This window comes from Scyliorhinus torazame, chromosome 29 (assembly GCF_047496885.1).
Source record: "Scyliorhinus torazame isolate Kashiwa2021f chromosome 29, sScyTor2.1, whole genome shotgun sequence".
NCBI classification, from domain to species: Eukaryota; Metazoa; Chordata; class Chondrichthyes; order Carcharhiniformes; family Scyliorhinidae; genus Scyliorhinus; species Scyliorhinus torazame.
Window position 1 is genome coordinate 25,874,477 of NC_092735.1, and position 24,843 is coordinate 25,899,319.

The 24,843-nt window shown below is 51.2% G+C and overlaps 1 protein-coding gene across 2 annotated transcripts in view; it reads left to right on the plus strand.

Moving 5' to 3' along the window:
* Positions 1–11,386: 11,386 nt before the first annotated feature.
* The window catches only part of LOC140403955 (tumor protein p53-inducible protein 11-like), a 41,053-nt gene continuing 27,596 nt past the window's right edge, over positions 11,387–24,843 (plus strand). Inside the window, exons 1-2 of one of the 2 annotated variants that reach the window (XM_072492244.1) lie at positions 11,387–11,466; positions 20,624–20,816. In XM_072492244.1, coding sequence (XP_072348345.1) covers positions 20,685–20,816 — 132 coding nt within the window. In that variant the 5' untranslated portion in view covers positions 11,387–11,466; positions 20,624–20,684. Of the gene's footprint in view, positions 11,467–11,502; positions 11,623–20,623; positions 20,817–24,843 lie in introns of those variants that run through there. The other variant, XM_072492243.1, reaches the window with a different exon arrangement.

A 24,843-nucleotide genomic window follows, 5' to 3' on the forward strand; every position in this document is an offset into this window, starting at 1 on the left:
AAGTTGTGATAGCTTGCCAAATTTCCCTTTGGGGTTCAATTCGCCTCAGTCTCACCGCCTCAGATCATAACACCCCATTGACAACATGAACTGCATTCCCTTCATCAATCCCCTCCGTAACTTCATCAAAAAATTCAATTTGTAACAGAATTAACACATTTGATGGGAAACCGAAGATGTTAATTAGCGGTAATAGGCAAATAATTGCCTGGGGGCCAAACATGGAAACTCATAACATGTCCTTGAATTACCTTGCTGCCGGGAGCATGCCAAACAGCTGCTCTTTCCAGACACAAACACATACTCCTCAAGGTCCTTAAATTCAATAAGAGTAACTTGTTTTTCTCGAAAACAAAACACAATGGAAGTCTTTTTGGCTTCAGCTGAAATTTCTCTCTTAAACACACCAGAGCTCGGCGACACTTCCCTCAGCCATCTTCGGAGACAACTTGAGTTCTTTTTAGAATTACCCTCGACAAACATGCTTCAAAGCAATCAGAAATGATGCTGGATTGTAAATATGATTACGCTCAATTAATATTTGTTTGTACATACAAACTGTTTATTGCGGTAGATTCAAATTTTGTATGTTGCCTTAAACATCATTGGCATCTTATAGCGTTAGTGCTATAATATAATTTTCATTTATTTATTTTTAATTTAGAGTACCCAATTCTTTTTTTTTACAATTAAGGAGAAAATTAGCATGGCCAATCCACCCACCCTGCACATCTTTGGGTCGTGGGGGGTGAGACCCACACAGACATGGGGAGAATGTGCAAACTCCACACAGACAGTGGCCCGGGGCCGTGATCGAACCCGGGTCCCCGGTGCCATGAGGCAGCAGTGCTAACCACTGCGCCACCGTGTCACCCTTAGTGCTGAAGAAATTCATGGGGCTGGAAGCGGCTAAATCCCCAGGATCTGATCATCTACAGCCCAAGGTGCTAAAGGATGTGGCCATGGAAATAGTGGATGCGTTGGCACCATCTTCCAAAATTGTGTAAATTCTGGAACGGTACCGGGAGATTGTAGGGTGGCAAATGTAACCCCGCTATTTAAAAAAGGAGGGAAGGAGAAAACAGGTAATTACAGATCGTTTAGCTTAACGTCCGGAGTAGGAAAAATTCTAGAGTCTATTATAAAGGATGTGATAACAGCACATTCCGAAAATATCAACGGGATTAGACAAAGCCACCATGGATTTATAGGAAAGGAAATCATGTTTGCCAAATCTACTTGAGATTTTTGAGGGTGTAACTAGATAAGGGAGAACCAGTGGATGTGGTGTATTTGGATTTTCAGAAAGCTTTTGATAAAGTCTCATAAAAGAGGTTAGTGTGCAAAATTTAAACACATGGGATTGGGGATAATATATTGGCATGGATTGAGAATTAATTAGCAGACAGGAAAGAGGGAGTAGGAATAAATGGGTCTTTTCCATTGTGATGGTTGGTGACTAGTGGGGTCCTGCAGGGTCCCAGCTTTTCACAATATACATCACTGATTTTGATGAGGGAACCAAATGTAATATTTACAAGTTTGCTGATGACACAAAACTGGGTGGGAATGTGAGTGGTGAGGAGGATGTTAAGAGACCTCACTGTCTGTGCGGAATCTGCACATCCTCCCCGTGTGTGCGTGGGTTTCCTCCGGGTGCTCCGGTTTCCTCCCACAGTCCAAAGATGTGCAGGTTGGGTGGATTGGCCAGGATAAATTGCCCTTAGTGTCCAAAATTGCCCTTGGTGTTGGGTGGGGTTACTGGGTTATGGGGATAGGGTGGAGGTGTTGACCTTGAGTAGGGTGCTCTTTCCAAGAGCCGGTGCAGACTCAATGGGCCGAATGGCCTTCTTCTGCACTGTAAATTCTATGATAATCTATGATGATTTAGCCAAGTTGAGTGAGTGGGCAAACACATGGCAGATGCAGTATAACGTGGATAAATGCGAAACTATCCCCTTGGACAGAGAAACAGAATGGCAGAGCGTTAATTAAATGGTGATAGATCGGGAAACATTGACTTACAAAGGGTCCCGGGTGTCTTTGTACACCAGTCACTGGAAGCAAACATGCGGATATAGCAATCAGTTAGGAAGGCAAATGGTAAGTTAGTCTTCATTGCGAGAGGACTTTAGTGCAGGAGCAAAGGATGTCTTACTGTAGCTGTACTGGGCCTTGGTGAGAGCACACCTGGAGCATTGTTTGCAGCTTGCTCTCCTTACCTTGCCATAGAGGGAATGCAGCGAAGGTTCACCAGGTTGATTCCTGGGATGGGAGGATTTTCGTAGGAGGAGAGATTTGGTCAATTGGGCCTGTATTCACTGGGATTTGGAAGAATGATTGAAACGTATAAAGTTCTGACAGAGCTGGATAGACTGGATACAGGGATATTGTTGGGGGGGGTGAGTGACGCGGGGTCTAGAATAGTGGTCACAGACTCGGGATATGAGGTAGGTCGTTTATTACTAAGATAAGGAGAAACCTCACTCAGATGGTGGTGAGCTGTGGAATTCTCGACCACAAATGGCTGTGGAGGCTGGGTCACTGGATATATTGACGGAGGAAAAAGATAGATTTCTTGACTCTAAAGGCTTCAAGGAGTTTGGAGAGAGCGCGTGGGTGTGCCATTGAGATAGAGGCTCAACCATGGTCGTATCGAATGGCAGAGCAGATCAAAGGGCCGTCTGGCCTATTCCGGCTCCGATTTTCCATGTTTCCATCTTTTCTCATGAGCCCGCTTATAATAACAATATCCTCGAATTCCAAGTTAGAATTCTAGAAGCAGATTTTGGCAAATTCTTTTTAAAATAAATTTAGATTGCCCAATTATTATCTTTTTAATTAAGGGGCAATTTAGCGTGGCCAATCCACCTAGCCTGCACATCTGTTGTGAGGGTGAGACCCACGCAGACACGGGGAGAATGTGCAAACTCCACACGGACAGTGACCCAGGGCCGGGATCGAACCCGGGTCCTTGGCGCCGTGAGGCAGCAGTGCTAACCACTGCGCCACTGTGCCGCCCTGATATTAGGAGATTTAACGATATAATATACATCTATCTATATTCTACACTATTTGCGAGGCTGGAAGCTCCTGGGGAAAATGACTTTTTATTTCAGGACCCGCTCTATAGCTGATCGAGTGGATGATGCTCCTTTAATGATTTGAGAATTCTTTCTGTTGAGGTTCTAAGCTTACAATAAGTTTGACGGAATAGTTTACCTTGCCAAGGGATTAATGATAGTACAACCAGTAACAAATTGGATTTGTCAAGCTCGAGCTGTTTTTCACAAATCATCCTAGCTCTCCGTAATGAAATGAAATGAAATGAAATGAAAACTGCTTATTGTCACAAGTAGGCTTCAAATGAAGTTACTGTGAAAAGCCCCTAGTCGCCACATTCCGGCGCCTGTTCGGGGAGGCTGGTACGGGAATTGAACCGTGCTGCTGGCCTGCCTTGGTCTGCTTTCAAAGCCAGCGATTTAGCCCTGTGCTAACTCAAACCTCTCCAAGTGCCCGTTGATATTTTTCCCCAATTACAAAATCCACTAACGTTAAACTAACTGGCTTGCCAAGAGCGTCCTTATACTGTTTCTTGAATAAAGATGTTACGTTTGCCACTCTCCAATCCTCACACACCTCCACCATATCTTTAAAGCTTTAAAGGCTATGGCAAAGCCTTCTGCAATCTCCATCCCCATTTCCTTTAGTAACCTGGGATGCCAGCCATCCGGACCAGGTGACTTATCTACCATAAGCATTATCTACCCACTCTCTCTTTGCCTGTCTTCTTTTCCTCATCACCTCTCCTCTCAACCTATTGTACGTGAGCAGGTTTTCCTGTGCAGGCCTTCCTGTGCAGGCCTTCCTTGCCATCCAAGGAACCCTGTTTTAGCCTCCCTTACCCTTCACCTTGTTAGAAAACACCAAGCCTCTCCCGAAACGTCTCTTTCTTCAAAGATCCTCCAAGATGTCTGTGCTCATATAATCCTGGCCTGTGTGGCCATCAACAGGTCCAGGCAGCAGGCGGTCGAGGGGATCATCCGACCCAATTGTCTGCTCCTCTACCATGCTTACTCCACAGCCGGGTGGCCCTGGACATGGGCAGCACGGTAGCACAGTGGTTAGCACAGTTGCTTCGCAGCGGCAGGGTCCCAGGTTCGATTCCCGGCTTGGGTCACTGTCTGTGCGGAGTCTGCACGTTCTCCCCGTGTGTGCGTGGGTTTCCTCCGGGTGCTCCGGTTTCCTCCCACAGTCCAAAGACGTGCAGGTTAGGTGGATTGGCCATGCTAAATTGCCCTTAGTGACCAAAAAGGTTAGGAGGGGTTATTAGGTTACGGGGATAGGGTGGAAGTGAGGGCTTAAGTGGGTCGGTGTAGACTCGATGGGCCGAATGGCCTCCTTCTGCACTGTATGTTCTACGATTCTATGAGGGGGAGCATGTGCTGTACACCAGCTTTACGCCTTCCTTGCCTGTTTCCCGGAGACCTGACGCCGGGTCAGAAACGGTGGATTTCTACGACAGCAAAATTGGCACCGGTCCCGGAGCAATTCCGAAACCGTTAATGGGCTAGTGCCGGCGCCACGCAGATCACGAGCGATTCCAATGAAAAACGGTGTTCGATTCGCCAGAGTCGGGATTACCACTCGAGAGTCTGCCAAGCTGTAGCCGCATCTGAGCACTCCGCGCGCACACTCACCCCAGCCAACAAGACGGCACTGGTTGCGCTGGAGCGCGCCCATTCCGTTGATGGGTCTGCTGGGGCCGAAGGCTACCTAGGGGGGGTGGTTTGTGTGGGAGGGGGGGGCACCCATATGACCCGTGGCACTAAGCTCACAGTGGGTAGTCAGCGGTGGGCGCAGCTGCATGGCTGCCTTACCGGCTGCGGCATTGTCAGTCCATGCCCGTCCACCCCAACCCCACGGCCCGTCCACCCCAACCCCATGGCCCACTTCCTAGCTGTCCCCTGCTACGCCCCGCGGCCCTGGCAGAGGCCCCCCCCCCCTGGCCAGCAGCACAGCTGCCGCACACTATGGTGACATCGGACACTCTCCGTACCCGCTATCCCTCCCTCAGCAGTCATGGCGCCTGTTTCCCAAGTTTCGAAAGCACAAGTGAACCACGCCATCAGTAATTCCTGTTGGCGGAAGCGCAGCATCGCGGAGGCCCTGGAGAATACCGGGTCAGCCCCGCTAATGATATGCCAATGGCGTTTACTGTACGTGCGGAGTCGAACGCACCGACGCCGCCGTCGAGGCACTCGGAGCATGGCGCTCCGTCGGGCATCCGGCGCCGGCCACAATTTGCGCCTCACGTGCCATTCTCCGCCCCATTCGCATTCCCGATTCCGGTGTCGGCCGACAGAAAATCCCGCCCCACGGGCGAAATTCTCCCAAAACGGCGCGATGTCCGCCGACTGGCGCCCAAGACGGCGCCAATCAGACGGGCATCACGCCGCCCCAAAGGTGCGGAATGCTCCGCATCTTTGGGGGCCGAGCCCCAACATTGAGGGGATAGGCCGGCGCCGGAGGGATTTCCGCCCCGCCAGCTGGCGGAAACGGCCTTTGTTGCCCCGCCAGCTGGCGCGGAAATGACATCTCCGGGCGGCGCATGCGCGGGAGCGTCAGCGGCCGCTGACAGTTTCCCGCGCATGCGCAGTGGAGGGATCTCTTCTGCCTGCGCCATGGTGGAGACCGTGGCGGAGGCGGAAGGGAAAGAGTGCCCCCACGGCACAGGCCCGCCCGCGGATCGGTGGGCCCCGATCGCGGGCCAGGCCACCGTGGGGGCACCCCCCGGGGTCAGTTCGGCCCGCGCCCCCACCAGGACCCCGGAGCCCGCCCACGCCGCCTTGTCCCGCCGTTCAAAAGGTGGTTTAATCCACGCCGGCGGGACAGGCAATTTATCGGCGGGACTTCGGCCCATCCGGGCCGGAGAATCGAGCGGGGGGGCCCGCCAACCGGCGCGGCCCGATTACCGCCCCCGCCGAATATCCGGTGCCGGGTTGGAGAATGACGCCCCACATCTTTGAACAAGCTTCTGCTCAGCAATCTAAATTGCCAGCTGAGGTGAGTTAAATCTTGTTGGAGAGCAATTCTGTGAAGCTTCTCCAGTCATTTTATTTACATTAAAGGTGCTGCATTAAATACTTTGTTTTCGGTTTCTTGGTTTGGTTTCGGACAATGCTCGGCACAACATCGAGGGCCGAAGGGCCTGTTCTGTGCTGTACTGTTCTATGTTCTATGACACAAAGTGAAGCATGTGAAAATTACTACTGAGAAAATGATCTGCTCCCTCACTGAGCTCCCGACTGCTTTATTTATTTTCCGACGGGAACGAAGACAATTCCAATCCGGTTCAGCCCCAGGACGTCTGCGGGCACTGCCCCCCCCCCCCACCCCCCCACGCCCCCCCGGCATTGACCCAGATATCCAATCTCAGCCCCTCCATTCCCGATCACTCTCGGTGTTCCCTCAACTGCCATTTTCGCTGTCAGACCCCCCTCACGAGTCCGCAGCTGTGGATCCGAGTCACGCAGAGACAATAATGAACAAGGAATAAACATCACGAGCAGGTGGCTGAGAAACAGGAGGCTGGGGGTTTTTTTTGGAAAAAGAAAAACAAATTATCTTGCTGCCTGTTCTGTTCAAACACTTTTGATGCTGAAAGCTGAGTTATGCAGCTTGGCAATCGATTGCGTTGAATGGTTTGTAAGCCAAAAGATAGTGCAGCCTTCATTGGGTCTGGCAGCGAGTTTAAAAGGCAAAAAGCCGTGGGCAGCTTCAGGACGTCCCAAAGATCTTTAATAATAATAATCTTTATTATTGTCACAAGTCAGCTTACATTAACACTGCAGTGAAGTTTCTGTGAAAAGCCCCTAGTCGCCACACTCTGGCGCCTGTTCGGGTACACAGAGGGAGAGTACAGAATTCTCCCCGCGCTGCTGGCCTTGTTCTGCATCACAAACCAGCTGTCTAGCCCACTGAGCTAAACCAGCCCCTCAGCCCGTCTTTCGGGACTGGTGGGAGGAAACCAGAGCACCCGGAGGAAACCCACGGCGACACGGGGGGAACGTGCAGACCCCGCACAGACAGTCACCCAGCGGGGAATCGAACCCGGGACCCTGGCGCTGTGAAGCAACAGTGCTAACCACTGTGCCATCGTGGCCATTCGGCCCCTCGAATCATGGCTGGTCATCAAGTTCAATACCCTTATCCTGCCTTCCCCCCATACCCCTTGATCCCTTTAGCCCCAAGAGCTGAATCTAATTCCTTCTTGAAATGACACAAGGTTTTGCCTCAACTACTTTCTGTGGTAGTGAATTCCACAGATTCACCACTCTCTGGGTGAAGACATTTCTCCTCAACTCAGTCCTAAAAGATTTACCCCTTATCCTCAAACGATGACCCCTAGTTCTGGACTCCCCCAACCATTGTAGTCATTGTTGTGATATAGGAAACACGCCAGGGAATTTTCGTAAAACAGGCTCCCAGAAGACCCCCACCCCCTTGAGAGTCTGGCGGTGAGCTGCCTCCTTGAACCTTAACCTTGGGATCTTTTACATCGATGTGAGGGGGCCGGCGGGGTCACGGTTTGACGCCCCACCTGGAAGCCAGCGCAGCAGACAGGACAACACCCCCATCGTGCTGCACTGCGGGCTCCAGGGTATTTTTGTTATGCTTCTATCAGCAGCAAAAGATCAGGAAGGACACCACCCTGTATATAACAGAAAGCTTCATTTGCAAACCGCAGAGATAAGCCACCCTCAAAGAACCGGCAGTCTCTCAATAGTGAGAAGGGAAACTTGCATTTATTTAGCGCCTTTCACAAGACCAGCTGCCACAAAGCACGTTCCAACCAATGAAGCACTTCCCTTGTTGAGACGCCGTCTCTGGTGTGCTCCAGGTAACGGGGCAGCCAATTTGCACACAGCAAGATCCCACGAGCAGCAGTGTGGTAATTGATGTGTTGGGTGTTCTGGATCACAAACAGGTCACCAACATTGGAAGTGGTGCAACTCTATTTTATTATTAGGTTAACTATATTAACATACTTGAACTGTGGGTAAATGCAATACCAGCTTTAACTGTTGACCCTTGCCTAGTCCTAACCAGGTGATGCACTCAGCACATAGTGAATGTCTGTGTTGCAGGCTGTGAGCTCTGTGCTCCGAGCTGGCTGCTACTAGAACGAACGGGAACTCTCCTGTCCCCTGCCTTTATGGTGCGTGTGCTCTCACTAGCGATTGGCTGCGGTGTTGTGTATGCTGATTGGTCCCACTGCATGTCCATCAGTGTGTGTGTCTGCAGCATGATATACTGGTGTATATTATGACATTAATGGCTGGACCATTTGTCTTTGCAATGTCGACTGAGCGGTGAATATTGGCCTGGACACCAGAGAGAATTCCCTCTGTCCTTCACCCAAATAACGCTGTTGGACCTCTGACATCCACCCTAAGGGAGGGCAGGCGGGAGCTGGGTTCAGTCTGATCTGAAAGGCCAGTACCTCCAACAGTGCAGCACCTCCCTCAGCACTGCACTGGTGACGAGATTGCAGCACCGGAGAGCTGGAGGTGAACCTGAACCCACAGCCTGCAGACAGAAAGTGGAGACGCGACCAACTGTGCCACAGTTGACGTGATCGCAAAAGGATGCTGATCAAGGCGGCACAGTGGTTAGCGTTGCTGCCTCACAGCGCCAGGGACCCGGGTACAATTCCAGCCTTCGGCAACTGTCGTAAGTAAGCGTTAAACCTACTAAGGCCTACTCACCTGGGATCTAACGGCCTCCCGAGGTAGTCCCCAACCTGTTAGCGGTCAGTGCTGGTCCACACAAATCTGGTCCAGAAGTAACGACACCCGACAGGTCTCCCAGGCTATTGGAGGCCCCTGGGTGGTCAGGCCTGAGGTAGGGTGGCACCCTGGTCATCCCCCTGGAACATGGGCTCCTTGGTACTGCCAGGCTGGCAACTTGACACTGCCAATGTGCCTGGGTGGCAGTGCCAAGCTGGCAGAAGCAATGCCAGGGTGGCAGTGCAAGGGTGCCCAGGTGCCAGGCTGGTACAGCCAAGTGTCGGGGCCTGAGGCGGGCCATACCCATGAAAGGTGGGTGGAGGAGGCATATGGATGATGTAGGGCAGGTACGAAGGGACCCCTGGGAGGTTGGTGGGATGACGGGTGGGGTCCTGGAAGGGTGGGGGCCTCTAAGAGGGTGTGGGGGGGCCTGAAGGGGGGGGGGGCCATGGACCCCATAACGGAGAGTCCCTACTTGAGGGTGTGTGGTGTAATGCCCATGGGTGGGGGGTGCGGGGGACCCACAAACTCACTTAGAGATCGGGGCACTTTTTCAAAATGGCGGCCCAATCTCTGAGCTCTGCTCCACGGTGCTGAATAAAATTCAAAGGGGGCGATTGTCCGGTCGCACTGCACCGGAAGAGCAGCTCAGCGTGGCCGGTGAGAGCCGGGAGACCCCCGCTTTCCAGGATCAATTCGGCTCGCAATGCCTCGCGCGATTCAACGTAATCCCGCGAGACGTTGCGAGGTGAATCCCAGCCACAATGGGCGGGATCAGATTTTGGCAAATCTGCATATTAGAGCGAGGCAGTAAGTCCCGTTCTCATGTGTGGATTCCCGAGGTGCCTGAGGCTTTGGTGTTCAATGCCTTTGCCTTGGGGACCACGGGCGAGTGCCGTTTGGGATTGATCCCCACAAACGGGGCTCCCCAGCTGCATGCCCTTTGGGCACCCTGGCAGTGCCAGTTTTGCACCTTGCCAGTGCCGGTTTTGCACCTTGCCAGTGCCAGTTTTGGACCTTGCCAGTGCCGGTTTTGCTCCTTGCCAGTGCCGGTTTTGCTCCTTGCCAGTGCCGGTTTTGCACCTTGCCAGTGCCAGTTTTGGACCTTGCCAGTGCCGGTTTTGCTCCTTGCCAGTGCCGGTTTTGCTCCTTGCCAGTGCCGGTTTTGGACCTTGCCAGTGCCGGTTTTGCTCCTTGCCAGTGCCAGTTTTGCACCTTGCCAGTGCCAGTTTTGGACCTTGCCAGTGCCAATTTTGCACCTTGACACTGCCACCCTGGCTCCCCACCGTACAAAATGGGGCTATATGTGGCCTCGGCCGTGTGTTCCCCGTTCCAACCCCTTTTGGGAAGATCTGGCTGAAGTGTGCACCAAACAGGTGAGAAACTCCCTGGGGCCCAAAAAAGTGACTAAGTGCGGTTAGATAGCGGTGAGGAACTCCCAGCAAAACCGGCCACAGGCAAAACCTTTTCTTTAGATTGCACCCTCGGTGCGGAGTCTGCATGTTCTCCCCGTGTGTGCGTGGGTTTCCTCCGGGTGCTCCGGTTTCCTCCCACAGTCCAAAGATGTGCAGGTTAGGTGGATTGTCCTTAAGTGTCCAGGTACATGCAGGTTAGGTGGGGTTATGGGAATAGGATAGGGGGAGTGGGCCTAGGTAGGGTTCTCTTTCCAAGGGCCAGCGCAGACCTGACGGGCCGATTGGCCTCCTTCTGCATTGCAAAGACAGCAGTGGGTCAGTAAGTGGCCCAGGCTATGCAACTTACCCAGGGTTGAACAACACACTATGGGGTGGTGGATGCCTATGCAGCTGTAACCCAGTGAGAGTCAATAACTGCAGATAAAGAGTAAAACACACAAAAGTGGAATGAGGGAGGGGTTCAAGGAGAGAGGACATGAGACAAACTGTTTGCTCTTTACAAATCCTACAGTATCTCAAAACATTGCAACATGCTCAGGCACATTTCCTTATAACATACGAATGAGGAAGTGCGGTGTACAATGCCTTTTTGAACAGGCCCTTGCAGTCCAATCCCAACAACAATTTACATTCGCATAGCACCTTTACTGCAGTGAAACGTCACCCCGCTCCCCCAACCCACCCAAGGCATTCCGCAGGGGTATATTCAAACAACATTTGACACCAAGACGTGAGGTCAGGTGACCGAATTGTCGGTCAACGGGGCAGGTTTGAAGGACCTTCTTCAAGAAGGAGAGAGAGAGACGGGGAGAGTTTTCGGGAGGGAATTCCAGGGCTTAGGGCCGTGGTCGGCAGTGGTGGGCCGATGGAATTTGGGGAATGCGCTAAGAGCCAGATTTGGGTGAGCACAGAGATCTCGGAGGGTTAGAGGGCTAGAAGAGGTGGCAGAAATAGAGAGGACAAAATGGTGGAAAGATTTGAACCGACAGATAAGAATTTCATCAACTAGGACCCAATGTCAGTTTAACGAGCACAGACTAGACTTTGTCTCATTTATTTATTGCAGCGAAAGCTTGACCTGCCGGACAGCATGATTCGAACCCAATGCCATATACATTGTCCCTTTGTGAACATGGGAACCAGGCGCCACAGAGAAAGATGGAGCATGCGCGTCAAGAACCTTTAATAAGATTAACTTCGGCAAAGAGACGTGTGCACTCAACTGCATCTTGAACTGCACCTCTATTCCACACATTAAGGTAAGGCTGTGTCTCTGCCTGTCTCTCGTGCTATCTCTCTGCCTCGAACACACATAACACCCACAGCAAGACCAGCCATTGGAAACAGAGCAAAGGAGAAATTGCAGCACCTTAAATCTTGGAACTTTAGCATGAACCCTGACCACAAGTAAAAAGGTACGGACAGAATGTTTCGATATTCTCCTGAATTATTTACGTTAATTGTTATCCCTGGCGAGTGCCAGCAGAGCTCCCAGTGGGAGAACCTTTTTAATTTCTTTCCTGTTTTTGTTGTCGATTTGAAATAAAAGCTTCCCACTTTATCGCAAGCTTTGGCAACTCCTCCCGGTGAGCCAGCAGAAAGTAGGTGATAGGGGATTGGTGGCGTTTTAGTAAACTCGGCGCCACTGAATAATGCAGGGCGCCGTGCCTCACTCGTGCCCTCGATATAAGTCGTGTGCACATACCCAGTGCAGCATGGTAGCACAAGTGATTAGCACGGTGGCTTCACAGCGCCAGGGTCCCAGTTCGATTCCCCGCTGGGTCACAGTCTGTGTGGAGTCTGCACGTTCTCCCCGTGTCTGCGTGGGTTTCCTCCGGGTGCTCCGGGTTCCTCCCACAGTCCAAAGATGTGCAGGTTAGGTGGATTGGCCATGCTAAATTGCCCTTAGTGACCCAAACAATTAGGTGGGGTTACGGGGATAGGGGGGAGGTGAGTGCTGAAGTGGGTCGGTGCAGACTCGATGGGCCGAATGGCCTCCTTCTGCACTGTATGTTCTATGTCTGAAAAATCAGCCCTTTGACATTCTGATGGAGCACTGCAGGAGTGCCGCACTGTCGGGGGTGCCGTCTTTCGGATGAAGTGGTCAACCGGGACCCCTCACAGGCGGGCGCACAATAAATACCCCTGGCACTATTTTGAATCTGGTCTTTATCACTTTGCTCTCTTGTGGGATCTTGCTGTGCGCAAGTCGGCGGCCGGGTTTCCCACATCACAACGGTGACTGCAATTCAAATTGCATCAGTAAAGCACTGTGGGGTAGCCTGGGTTGTTAAAAGGCGCTAGGTAAATGCAAAAATGTTTCTCACCGTCCAGCGTGGTGCCAAGCCGGGACAAGGAATGTCGTAGGTTTGATTCTTGGTGCAGGTAGCTGCTGGGTGCTACAGCTTGCCTCAGTACCCTGAGGAGATGGAGTCTGGGCACAGTAGGGTGGATGGGGGAGGGGAAGCTGGGGTGGGGGGGGGGGGGTCCACTTCTGATCATTATCAGGTGACCTTTGCTGGAAATAGTGATTGGGCGTCAGGCGATGACAAAACTGGAATGTTCTGTGAAGCACACCATGGTCAAATAGTTGGCGCCACAATGAAGTGGGGCCACGCATAAAGAATGGGCACTTCCCAGTCCCTCTGAAGATTGGACAGATCCCTATAATTGGACAACACCCCAATGATTAAACCCTCCCCTCCCCTGGTTCAACACCAGACAATTCTCCGCAACATGAAAAATAAACTACACCCTTCCCCCATGAAGCTCCTTCTGCCTTACCCCAACAAGGCACCTGAAGGTCAAAAGCATCAGCCTAACATTCCTACTTTTTTTCCCCCTTTACCTTTCATGGAAGACATCGCTGGCAAAGGCAAGCATTTGTTGCCCATCCCTAGTTGCTCCTGAGCTTGCTAGGCCATTACTGTGGGTCTCCAGTCCCAGGTAGGCCAGACCGGGTAAGGACGGCAGATTTCCCTCCCTCAGTCGGGGGTTTTACAACAACCGGTGATTGTTGTCTAACTTTCTATTCCAGATTTCTTAATTGAACAAAGATTCCACTAGCTGCCTTGGTGGGATTCAAACCCAGGCTTCCAGAGCACTAGCCTGGGCCTCTCCCCACACTGGGATCTCTGACTCCTCACCCCGCCCGATTTTATGCTTCTCAATTGGTCACAAACCTATGATCAGACCATAAGACATAGGAGCAGAAATAGGCCACTCGGCCCATCGAGTCTGCTCCTCCATTCAATCATGGCTGATATTTTCTCATCCCCATTCTCCTGCCGTCTCCCCATAATCCCTGATCCCCTTATTAATCAAGAACCTATCTATCTCTGTCTTAAAGACACTCAGTGATTTGGCCTCCACAGCCTTCTGCGGCAAAGAGTTCCACAGATTCACCACCCTCTGGCCGAAGAAATTCCTCCTCATCTCTGTTTTTTTTAATAAATATATTTTATTAAAGTTTTTTGATCAAGCAATAATTTCCCATTTTACAACTTTGTAATAATATATACATTGATCGTTTTAAAAATAAATAATATGCTAACTAACGACAACTGCCAACAACAAAATAAGAAACAACAGAAATAGTAACTAAAATAGTAACTTCGTAACATCTAATATAAATAACTAATATATAAACACACACATAAAACCCCTGAGGACCCAAATGAGCCCTCCCCCCACCCCCCTCCCCCCTGGGTTGCTGCTGCTACCTTTCCTATTTTCCCTTATCGCTCTGCGAGATAGTTGAGGAACGGTTGCCACCGCCTGGTGAACCCTTGAGCCGAACCTTTTAGTGCGTACTTTATCCGCTCCAATTTTATGAACCGTGCCATGTCATTGATCCAGGCCTCCACACCCGGGGGCTTAGCTCCTTTCCACATAAGTAGAATCCTTCGCCAGGCTACTAGGGACGCAAAGGCCAAAACATCGGCCTCCCTCGCCTGCTGCACTCCCGGCTCATCTGCAACCCCAAATATAGCCAACCCCAGCCTGGTTCGACCCGGACCCCCACCACCTTTGAAATCACTTTTGCCACACCCACCCAGAACCCATGCAATACCGGACAGGACCAAAACATGTGGGTGTGGTTCGCCGGGCTTCCCGCGCATCTCCCGCACCTATCCTCCACTCCAAAAAATCTACTCAGCCTTGCTCCAGTCATATGCGCCCTGTGCAGAACCTTGAATTGTATCAGGCTGAGCCTGGCACACGAGGACGAAGACTTTACCCTACTAAGGGCATCTGCCCACAGCCCCTCCTCAATCACTTCCCCCAGCTCCTCCTCCCATTTACCATTCAGCTCCTCTACCATCGTCTCCCCCTCGTCTCTCATTTCCCTATATATATATCTGACACCCTATCATCAGCCACCCATGCCCCCGAAATCACTCTGTCCTGGATCTCTTGCACCGGGAGCTGCAGAAATTCCCTCACCTGTTGCCTCACAAATGCCCTCACTTGCATATAGCGAAATGCATTCCCAGGTGGCAACCCATATTTTTCTGTCAGTGCTCCCAGACTCGCGAACGTCCCGTCTAAGAACAAGTCCTTCAATTTCGCAATTCCTGCTCGCTGCCAAGATTTAAATCCCCCATCTATCCTTCCCGGGACGAACCTATGGTTTTTCCTTATCGGGGACCACACTGAGGCACCCGTCGCTCCCTTATGTCGTCTCCACTGCCCCCAAATTTTCAGAGTTGCCACCACCACTGGGTTTGTGGTGTATTTTTTCGGGGAGAACGGTAACGGCGCCGTCGCCAGTGCTTTTAGACTAGTTCCCCTACAGGACGCCATCTCCAGTCTTTTCCACGCTGCTCCTTCCCCTTCCCTCATCCACTTACATATCATTGACACGTTGGCGGCCAAATAATAATCACTTAGACTCGGCAGTGCCAGTCCCCCTCTGTCCCTACTGCGCTGCAGGAACCCCCTCTTTACTCTTGGGGTTTTTCCAGCCCACACAAAGCTCATAATACTCTTGTCCACCTTCTTAAAAAAGGCCTTTGTAATCAGTACAGGGAGGCACTGGAACACAAAAAGAAACCTCGGAAGGACCACCATTTTAACCGCCTGCACCCTGCCCGCCAATGACAGGGGCGCCATGTCCCACCTCCTAAAGTCCTCTTCCATCTGCTCTACCAGTCGTGCCAAGTTAAGCTTATGCAAGGTTCCCCAGTTCCTGGCCACCTGGATCCCTAAATACTGGAAATCCCTTGTTACCCTCCTCAACGTTAAATCGTCTATTCATTCCCCTGCCCTGTTCCCCGGGGTGCATCACAAACAGTTCACTCTTCCCCATATTCAGTTTATATCCTGAAAATTCTCCAAACTCCCTGAGTGTCTGCATTATCTCAGGCATCCCCTCCACTGGGTCCGCGACATACAACAACAAATCATCCGCGTATAATGACACCCGATGCTCTTCTCCTCCTCTAAGTACCCCCCTCCACTTCCTAGAGCCCCTCAGCGCTATGGCCAGTGGCTCAATTGCCAACGCAAACAGTAACGGGGACAGGGGACATCCCTGTCTTGTGCCCCTATATAGTCGGAAGTGGTCAGATCGTTGCCTATTTGTAATCACACTTGCCACCGGGGCTCATCTGTGTTTTAAAGGATCGTCCCTTTAGTCTGAGATGGTGTCCTCTGCTTCTAGTTTTTCCGACAAGTGGAAACATCCTCTCCACGTCCACTCTATCCAGGCCTCGCAGTATCCTGTAAGTTTCAATAAGAGCCCCCCTCATCCTTCTAAACGAGTACAGACCCAGAGTCCTCAACCGTTCCTTATACGACAAGCTCTTCATTCCAGGGATCATTCTTGTGAACCTCCTCTGGACCCTTTCCAAGGCCAGCACATCCTTCCTTAGATACGGGGCCCAAAACTGCTCACATTACTCCAAATGGGGTCTGAGCTCAGAAGTACATCCCCGCTCTTGTATTCTCGCCCTTCCAACATGAATGCTAACATTGCATTTGCCTTCCTAACTGCCGACTGAACCTGCATGTTAACCTTAAGAGAATCACGAACAAGGACTCCCAGGTCCCTTTGTGCTTCTGCTTTCCGAAGCATTTCCCCATTTAGACAGTAGTCTAAGCCTCCATTTCTCCTTCCAAAGTGCATAACCTCATACTATTCCACATTGTATTCCATCTGCCACTTCATTGCCCGCTCTCCTAGCCTGTCCAAGTCCTTCTGCAGTCCCCCCTGCTTCCTCAAAACTACCTGTCCCTCTACAGATCTTTGTATTATCTGCAAACTTAGCAACAGAGCCTTCAGTACCTTCTTCCAGATCATTAATGTACATTGTGAAAAGTTGTGGTCCCAGCACCGACCCCTGAGGCACACCACTAGTCACCGGCTGCCATCCTGAAAAAGACTCCTTTATCCTCACTCTCTGCCTTCTGTCAGTCAGCCAATCCTCTATCCCTGCCAGGATCTTACCCTTAATCTTACCCTTAAATGATGAAGTATGAATGGGCTAATGTGTGACAAGAAACAGGGGGCGTGATTCCCCGACCCCCCACCGGGTCGGAGAATTGCCGGGGACCGGCGTGTATCCCGCCCCCGCCGTGTCGCAAATTCTCCGCCACTGGCGGGGGCGGGAATCGCGCCGGTCGGCGGGAATCCCCCGCCGATTCTCCGGTCCGCGATGGGCCGAAGTCCCGCCGCTGTCAACCCACGCCAGCCGGCGTGGATTGAACCACCTTTGGGACGGCGGGACACAGCGGCGCGGGCGGGCTCCGGGGTCCTGGGGGGGGCGCGGGGCGATCTGGCCCCGGGGGGGTGCCCCCACGGTGGCCTGGCCCGTGATCGGGGCCCACCGATCCCTGGGCGGGCCTGTGCCGTGGGGGAACTCTTTTCCTTCCGCCTTCGCCATGGTCTCCACCATGGCGGAGGCGGAAGAGACCCCCTCCACTGCGCATGCGCGGGGATGCCGTGAGCGGCCGCTGACGCTGCATGCGCCGCACGGCAAAGTCATTTCCGCGCCAGCTGGCAGGGCACCAAAAGGCCTTTCCCGCCAGCTGGCGGGGCGGAAATCAGTCCGGTGCGGGCCTAGCCCCTCAAGGTGAGGGCTCGGCCCCTCAAGATGCAGAGACCTCCGCACCTTTGGGGCGGCGCGATGCCGGACTGATTCGTGCTGTTTTTGGCGCCGGTCAGCGGACATCGCGCCGATATCGGAGAATCCCGCCCATCTGGGCTGGCTCGGTGAGCCTTCAGGGAAAAGAGAGTTTCATACCATTCATTTTTTTCATACATTTACAGGATGTGGGCATTGCGTTTACCGCCAATCCCTAGTTGCCCTTGAGAAGGCGGTGTTGAGCTATCATCTTGAACCACTGCAGTCTGAGGTGTAGGTACATCCACTCTGCTGTGAGGGAGGGAATTCCAGGAATTTGACCCACTGACAGTGAAGGAACGATGATATATTTCCAAGTCAGGGTGGTGAGTGACTTGGGGTGGGACCTCCAGGTGGTGGTGTTTCCATGTGTCTGCTGCCCTTGTCCTTGTAGATGGCGGTGGTCGTGGGTTTGGAAGGTGCTGTCGAAGGAGCCTTGGGGAGTTTGTGCAGTGCACCTTGGGGCTGCCACTGTGCATCAATACATACATAGATACATAGAACATAGAGTGCAGAAGGAGGCCATTCGACCCATCGAGTCTGCACCAACCCACTTAAGCCCTCACTTCCACCCTATCCTAATAACCCCTCCTAATCGTTTTTTGGACACTGAGGGCAATTTAGCACGGCCAATCCACCTAACCTGCACGTCTTTGGACTGTGGGAGGAAACCGGAGCACCCGGAGGAAACCCACGCAGACACAGGGGGGGAACGTGCAGGCTCCGCACAGACAGTGACCCAACGGGGAATCGAACCTGGGACACTGGCGCTGTGAAGGGATGGTGGAGGGATTGAATGCTTATGGAAGGGGAAGCAATCGATTGCTTTGTCCTGGATGGTGTTGAATGTTATTGGAGCTGCACTCACCCAGACAAGTGGAGAGTATTCCATCACACTCCTGACTTGTCGCTTGTAGGTGATGAACAGGGATTGAGGAGGTGAATTACTCACAGGATTCCCAGACTCTGACCTACTCTGGTAGCCACAGTGGTTGGTCCAGTTCAGTTTCAGGTCAATGGGAACCCCTAGGATGTTGTTTGTTTTTGTTTTTTAAAATAAATTTCGGGGACCCAATTCTTTTTTTTCCAATTAAGGGGCAATTTAGCGTGGCCAATCCACCTACCCTGCACATCTTTGGGTTGTGGGGGTGAAACCCACGCAGAGACGGGGAGGATGTGAAAACTCCACACGGACAGTGACCTGGGACCAGGATCGAACCTGGGACCTCGGCGCCGTGAAGCAGCAGTGCTAACCACTGCGCCACCGTGCTGCCCACCCCCAGATTGTTGATAATGGGTGTGGGCGAATTAAGTAGTTTTGAAACAAGTTATGTGGAATGATGCCTGTGGCAAAAAGAGGGAGACACAGGCCGTAAATTGGGGAAGGCAAAGTGAGAACATTCGGGAGTTTAGCAAAAAGCTGCAATTTGATTTGGACGTGTGTCACCCCCACCCTTCCCCCCCCTCCCACCCCCCACTCCCCCACCCCCGCAGCTGTGCAGTGTGACTGATTCTGCCACTTAACCGACGTTCCCCAAGGCGTGATTAAGCGCACAGAGCTGTGGATTTTCTTTCTCTCTTATCACTCCGGAGTCATGACATTTAGAAACAAATTCACGAATGGAAATAAAACCCACAAACGATTATTGATGGCGGCGTTTGTGAGGCTGAAGCCAGCAGGTATTGCCGGGTCCCATGGAGTTAATCTGAGCTCCTCAGTGTCTTTATTCTGGAATTCAATGTGAGATCGATTTGAGTCATCTGTGTTTCCAATTCAAAAATCCGCCCTCTCATTTTTCAGATGTGAAGCAAGAAGGGACCGCAATTTTTAGTATGAACTCCCTGGCTTAAATTATGTCTCCTAGGACCTTCATGTTGCTGGCTTTCAAAGGCGCTTTGCTGACTTGGAGCCAAGATGATTTCTCCTCCTGTGTGTTCTTTTTCACTGTTGCCTTCTGAAAAAGGCTGGGTGTTCACCAATTCTATTTGAGCAGCCTCGATCACAGAATCCAGACTGACTGCAGCACCGAGGGAGCGCTGAACTGTCGGAAATGATGGGCGAGATTCCCCAATTCTGAGGCTAAGCGCGGAGGATCCGTGCTGTTCAACGTGGAAAAAGACGGCGGCGCCCCCTCACCGATGCTGCTAACAGCCGCGCCACGGAAAACACCCGTCCTTGCGAAATAGCCGGAGAATTGCTGGGTCCGTGGCCGTGGATACGCACGGTGACGACCTGCAGCGGTACAAAAAGGCACCGGCCGTGCACCCCCTAGGCATCCCCTCGCCACCCCCCACCAGTACCCCCGGCCCCCGCCGAAGACCCCCCACCACCCAGCCAGCAGCACGGCTCCCGCCCGACTTTGGCGGCACTGGACACAGTCCGCAGCCGTCACGCCGCGCTCCCGCACGCCTGGGACCACACGCCCACAGCGCCGTTGTGAACTGAGGCTGTCCCAACGGCGTGCGCCGCGCACCACCATGATGTCGTTTCGGGGCGGGGGGAGCATACGCAACCTGCGTAAAACAGGCACCGCCCCCGTTTCCTTCGAGAAAAGGGATTCTCCGCCCGAACGCCGATTACGAAATTGCCGTCGGGAAACGTGGAATCTTGTCCCACATCTTTTGAACCGTGTCTCATCTGCCCTCCTGGGGCTACTCATCGGCTACCCGGTGACCTGACCAATACTGATCGCCCCCCCCCTCCCGCCCCCCTACCCAAACTGACATCACTGTCGACCATCACAGAGCCCTTTGTGGGATCCTGCTGTTTGCAAATCAGTTGCCGCTTTTCTGACACCGAAACGGCGACTACACCTCAAAATGCTGAACAGATCAGGGGGCATTTGGGGGTTGAGGGGAGAGGGGGACGCGGGAAACGGCGAATGTTTAAGATCTGTGACTTTCTGGCAGGACTGGCAATTCTGATGATAAGCTGATGGATCTGAAGCACAGCTGTGTTTCAATCTCCGCCGACCTGCTGAGTATTTTCAGCACTTCCTGTTTATATTTCAGAAACACTTCATCTCGCTGCCAAGTCCCGGGGTCGAGAAAGACGCTACGTAAATGCAAGTCAATAACAATGAGTTGCTTACAAAGCTACAGTGATTTTAATCACACTTTAAGGCAAATACATTACTTCAGGGGTTGGTAGCTGAAAGCCTGAAGTGGTTTTAGTGCCTAAGTATTATAAATAATAGACTAATTTGATGTTCAATAATAAATCCACTCTCCATTTCAGCTGCACCTCAGAATGAAAGCGGCGAGCTCCCTCTTTGCCTTTTTGTTTCAGGACTGCGTTGTGACAGGACGACGGTTTTCTGGGAGTTAGGAGAGTCAGGTTGTGGAGGACCATGATGGCTGTCAAATCGCACAATTCCCTGCTGAAGAAACACAGCCAGACTGACCTGGTGAGCCGACTGAAGAGCAGGAAAATCCTTGGAGTCGGCGGGGAAGACGACGAGGGGGAAGTTCACCGCTCGAAGGTAAAGTTGACCTCCTGGGGGACAAAAAAATAATAGTAGTTTTTGACGGTGAGCCACCAGTCTTTCGTCCTCTGCCAACTCGGGTTCGACTGGTTGTACCTGACTCTTCCTCTCGTGACGAATGGGGGATTTTAGGAATATTGGAATCTAAGAGTTGGGAAATTTATGGGTTGAAAGCCCAAAGTGATAGTGTGTTTGACCGAAGTGATCATGTTTTTAAAAAAAATAATCTTGTTTTTGCAGGGAGCTTTTGGGAGGCAGGTGAAATTGGCCAGAGGGATGTGTTTTTCAGTCTGGGCGAATGCACTGTGGTTTGACTGGGGAAGGCCCTGGAGAGTTCATTTGGTTTCTTTCTTTCAGCTTGGGCAGATTATGTCATTGCTGGGTGGAGCTAAGGGATTCAGAGAGACATTTTGAAAAAGCTTTTGGGAAAAGAGTTGCAGTCTGACGTGGCAGTCCATGTTTTGACCACAATTCAAAGCAATTTTCTCTCACAGTAGGATAGTTACAAAAGGAGTAATAATATTTAAAGCAGAGCAGTCTTGTCTGAGGGCAAGGAAGGAGCAGACACCAATCCAGGTGAAGCAGCTTTTTGTAGATATCTAGCCAGAATTTCCAGGGGTTCTAACCTGGGACCACATCTGTTCTGTAAAGGAAGTATTATTCTATGCCCTGCTGATTTCAAAGCTGAATTGACAGCTGTATGTTTATTTTCTTGTTGTTTTATGGAAATTGTATAGTAATGTTAAGGGGTAATTGTAAGCTGCACTTTTTTGAATGTGAAATTAATAATATTGTATTCATAATAAAGTTTTGTTTTGGAAATACCAAATCCCTTATTTTCATGCACTCACGCCTGGAGTGAATCATTCTTTCCGCACAGTCTTAAAATAAATTAAAATATCCTAGTACCCTAGTATCCTAGCCATTGTTGGGTTCCAGACTGGGATTGTATTATGCTCCCTCTCTGTAAGGGACCCGTGCAATATGAGTTTGGTCAATCCCAGTTCCGCAACCACCTCTGTCCGCTCTAGACTGGCATCTCCTCAGATAAGCTGCAGCCTCAGAGATGGTGTGAGGAATTGTAGAACGTCGCACCAGTGCTCCTCACAGAATAGCAGAATTGTCACCCCAGAAAAAGAGGCCACTCTGCCCATCGTGTCCCCACCGGCTCGCCGGATAAGCATTTTGCCTTGTGCCACGTCTCCCCCGCCTTCTCCCCGTAACCCTGCACTTTCTTCCTTTACAGATATTAATCCAATTCCCTCTGGGAAGCCCCAATTGACCCTGGCTCTCATCCCAGATCCTAACCGCTCGCTGGGTGAAAAAGGTTCTCCTCGTGTCCTCGTCGCCTCTTTTTCCAATTACCTTCAATCTGTGGAGTCCCTCTCGTTCTCGATCCTTCCACCGGTGGGGGAGGGGGACAGCCTTTCCCCCATCCACTCTGTCCCGGCTCCTCATTCTGAGTCAGAAACATGGGTCGACCCTTCACCCATTGTTCCCTGAGCCTATTCCAGCATCCAATGAAATTGTGGCACCCTGACTCCGCCCATCCCCCTTGGCTCCGTATCTCTTTATGCTCTTGCCTGGCAAAACTCTACTGATCTCAGATTGAAAATGAATTGAGTTAACATCTATTTCCTTTTGCGGGAGCTGGTTCCGCACTTCCACCAGCCTTTGCCTGAAGAAATGTTTCCCAACTTCTCTCCTGAATTTTTGTTCTGTCGCCCGGACCGGTCAGTGTCTTGTTAATCACATTGTTCCGGTTTGTTGATGTCAATTACATTGTTCAGGCTTGTTGGGATCAATTGCATGTGAAGGATGATGGATATTTGAACACATGTAAATAGGGGATAGCTGGGACACTGGGCGACTGTGAGGAGGGTTGACGCTGGACAAACTCTCTCAGCTACGCAAGGCTCAGTTTTGAGCTGGAAAGTAAGGGTATTTTCACATTGCATCTAATCATTCTACATCTTGGTCCAGTTCGATTCACCTTGATAATTGGGTCGCCAGAGAGGAGAGTGTTCCACTCTCTGGGATTATAATGGATTTTTTTTTCATCGAGTAGAACATTTCACATTGAAAAAAGTTCTTTGGAAAGAGAGAAAAGATTGAACAGCGCCTGAGATTGCAATGAGCTGGGTGCACAGCCTGGTCTAGCCCAGAGCTACATCAGTAACATTAACTGTTAGCCTTCTTTATTTTATTTGCCGTGGTTTCAGCAGCCGGCTTTTGGCTTGCGTGGGTTTGGCGGGTTTCTGCAAGTGTGCATGTGTGGGCATGTGTGTGTGCGTGTGGGTTTGTGCGAGTGCAGTATGTGTGTGCCTGTGTGTGTACATGTGTGTGTGCGAGTACAGTATGTGTGTGCCTGTGTGTGTACGTGTGTGTGTGCGAGTGCAGTATGTGTGTGCCTGTGTGTGTATGTGTGTGTGTGCGAGTGCAGTATGTGTGTGCCTGTGTGTGTACGTGTGTGTGTGTGAGTGCAGTATGTGTGTGCCTGTGTGTGTGTGCGAGTGCAGTATGTGTGTGCTTGTGTGTGTATGTGTGTGTGTGCGAGTGCAGTATGTGTGTGCCTGTGTGTGTGTGCGAGTACAGTATGTGTGTGCTTGTGTGTGTATGTGTGTGTGTGCGAGTGCAGTATGTGTGTGTCTCTCAGTGTGTATGTGTCTGTGTGTGCGAGTACAGTATGTGTGTGTCTGTGTGTGTGTGCGAGTGCAGTATGTGTGTGCCTGTGTGTGTGTGTGTGTGTGCGAGTGCAGTATGTGTGTGCCTGTGTGTGTATGTGTGTGCGAGTGCAGTATGTGTGTGCCTGTGTGTGTACGTGTGTGTGTGCGAGTACAGTATGTGTGTGCCTGTGTGTGTACGTGTGTGTGTGCGAGTACAGTATGTGTGTGCCTGTGTGTGTACGTGTGTGTGTGCGAGTACAGTATGTGTGTGCCTGTGTGTGTACGTGTGTGTGTGCGAGTACAGTATGTGTGTGCCTGTGTGTGTACGTGTGTGTGCGCGAGTACAGTATGTGTGTGTCTCTCTGTGTGTATGTGTGTATGTGCGAGTACAGTATGTGTGTGCCTGTGTGTGTACGTGTGTGTGTGCGAGTACAGTATGTGTGTGCCTGTGTGTGTGTACGTGTGTGTGCGAGTACAGTATGTGTGTGCCTGTGTGTGTACGTGTGTGTGTGCGAGTACAGTATGTGTGTGCCTGTGTGTGTGTGTACGTGTGTGTGCAAGTACAGTATGTGTGTGCCTGTGTGTGTACGTGTGTGTGTGCGAGTACAGTATGTGTGTGCCTGTGTGTGTACGTGTGTGTGTGCGAGTACAGTATGTGTGTGCCTGTGTGTGTACGTGTGTGTGCGAGTACAGTATGTGTGTGCCTGTGTGTGTACGTGTGTGTGTGTGCGAGTACAGTATGTGTGTGCCTGTGTGTGTACGTGTGTGTGTGCGAGTACAGTATGTGTGTGCCGTTGTGAGCTTGCAAGTCTGTACCTGTGCATTAATGTGAGTGCACAGTCACATGTTTGTAAGTGTGCATGAACCGGCGTGACTGTAATTGCGTGCATGTGTGTTTGTGTGCACGTGTTTTTGAGCGTGTTCATGTGCGATTGAGAGCGTGTGTAAGTGCATGAGTGTAATGCTTGCGTTTATGTGTAAATGGGTGTATACATGTGTGTGTTTGTATGCATGTGTGGTTGTGTCTCTAAGTGTGGTTAAATATGTGTGTTTGTACACGTGTGTGTATATGTATGCATATGGGTGTTTGTATGCACATGTGCTTGTGTCTCTAGGTGTATTTAAACATGTGCATGTTTCTGTGTGTAAGTGTGTGTATATATGTATGTGTTTGTATGCACGTGTTTGTAAGTGTGCATGTAATGTATCTTTGAGTGTGTGTTCATGTGTGTATGTAAGTGCATGGGTGTGAATGTATGTGTTTGTGCGTGTCTGTCTGTTCATGTATTTGGGTGTGTGTTTAGTTGAATGTTTTGAAGAACATCCCACACAGGATTACATTTTTATTATTGATCTCA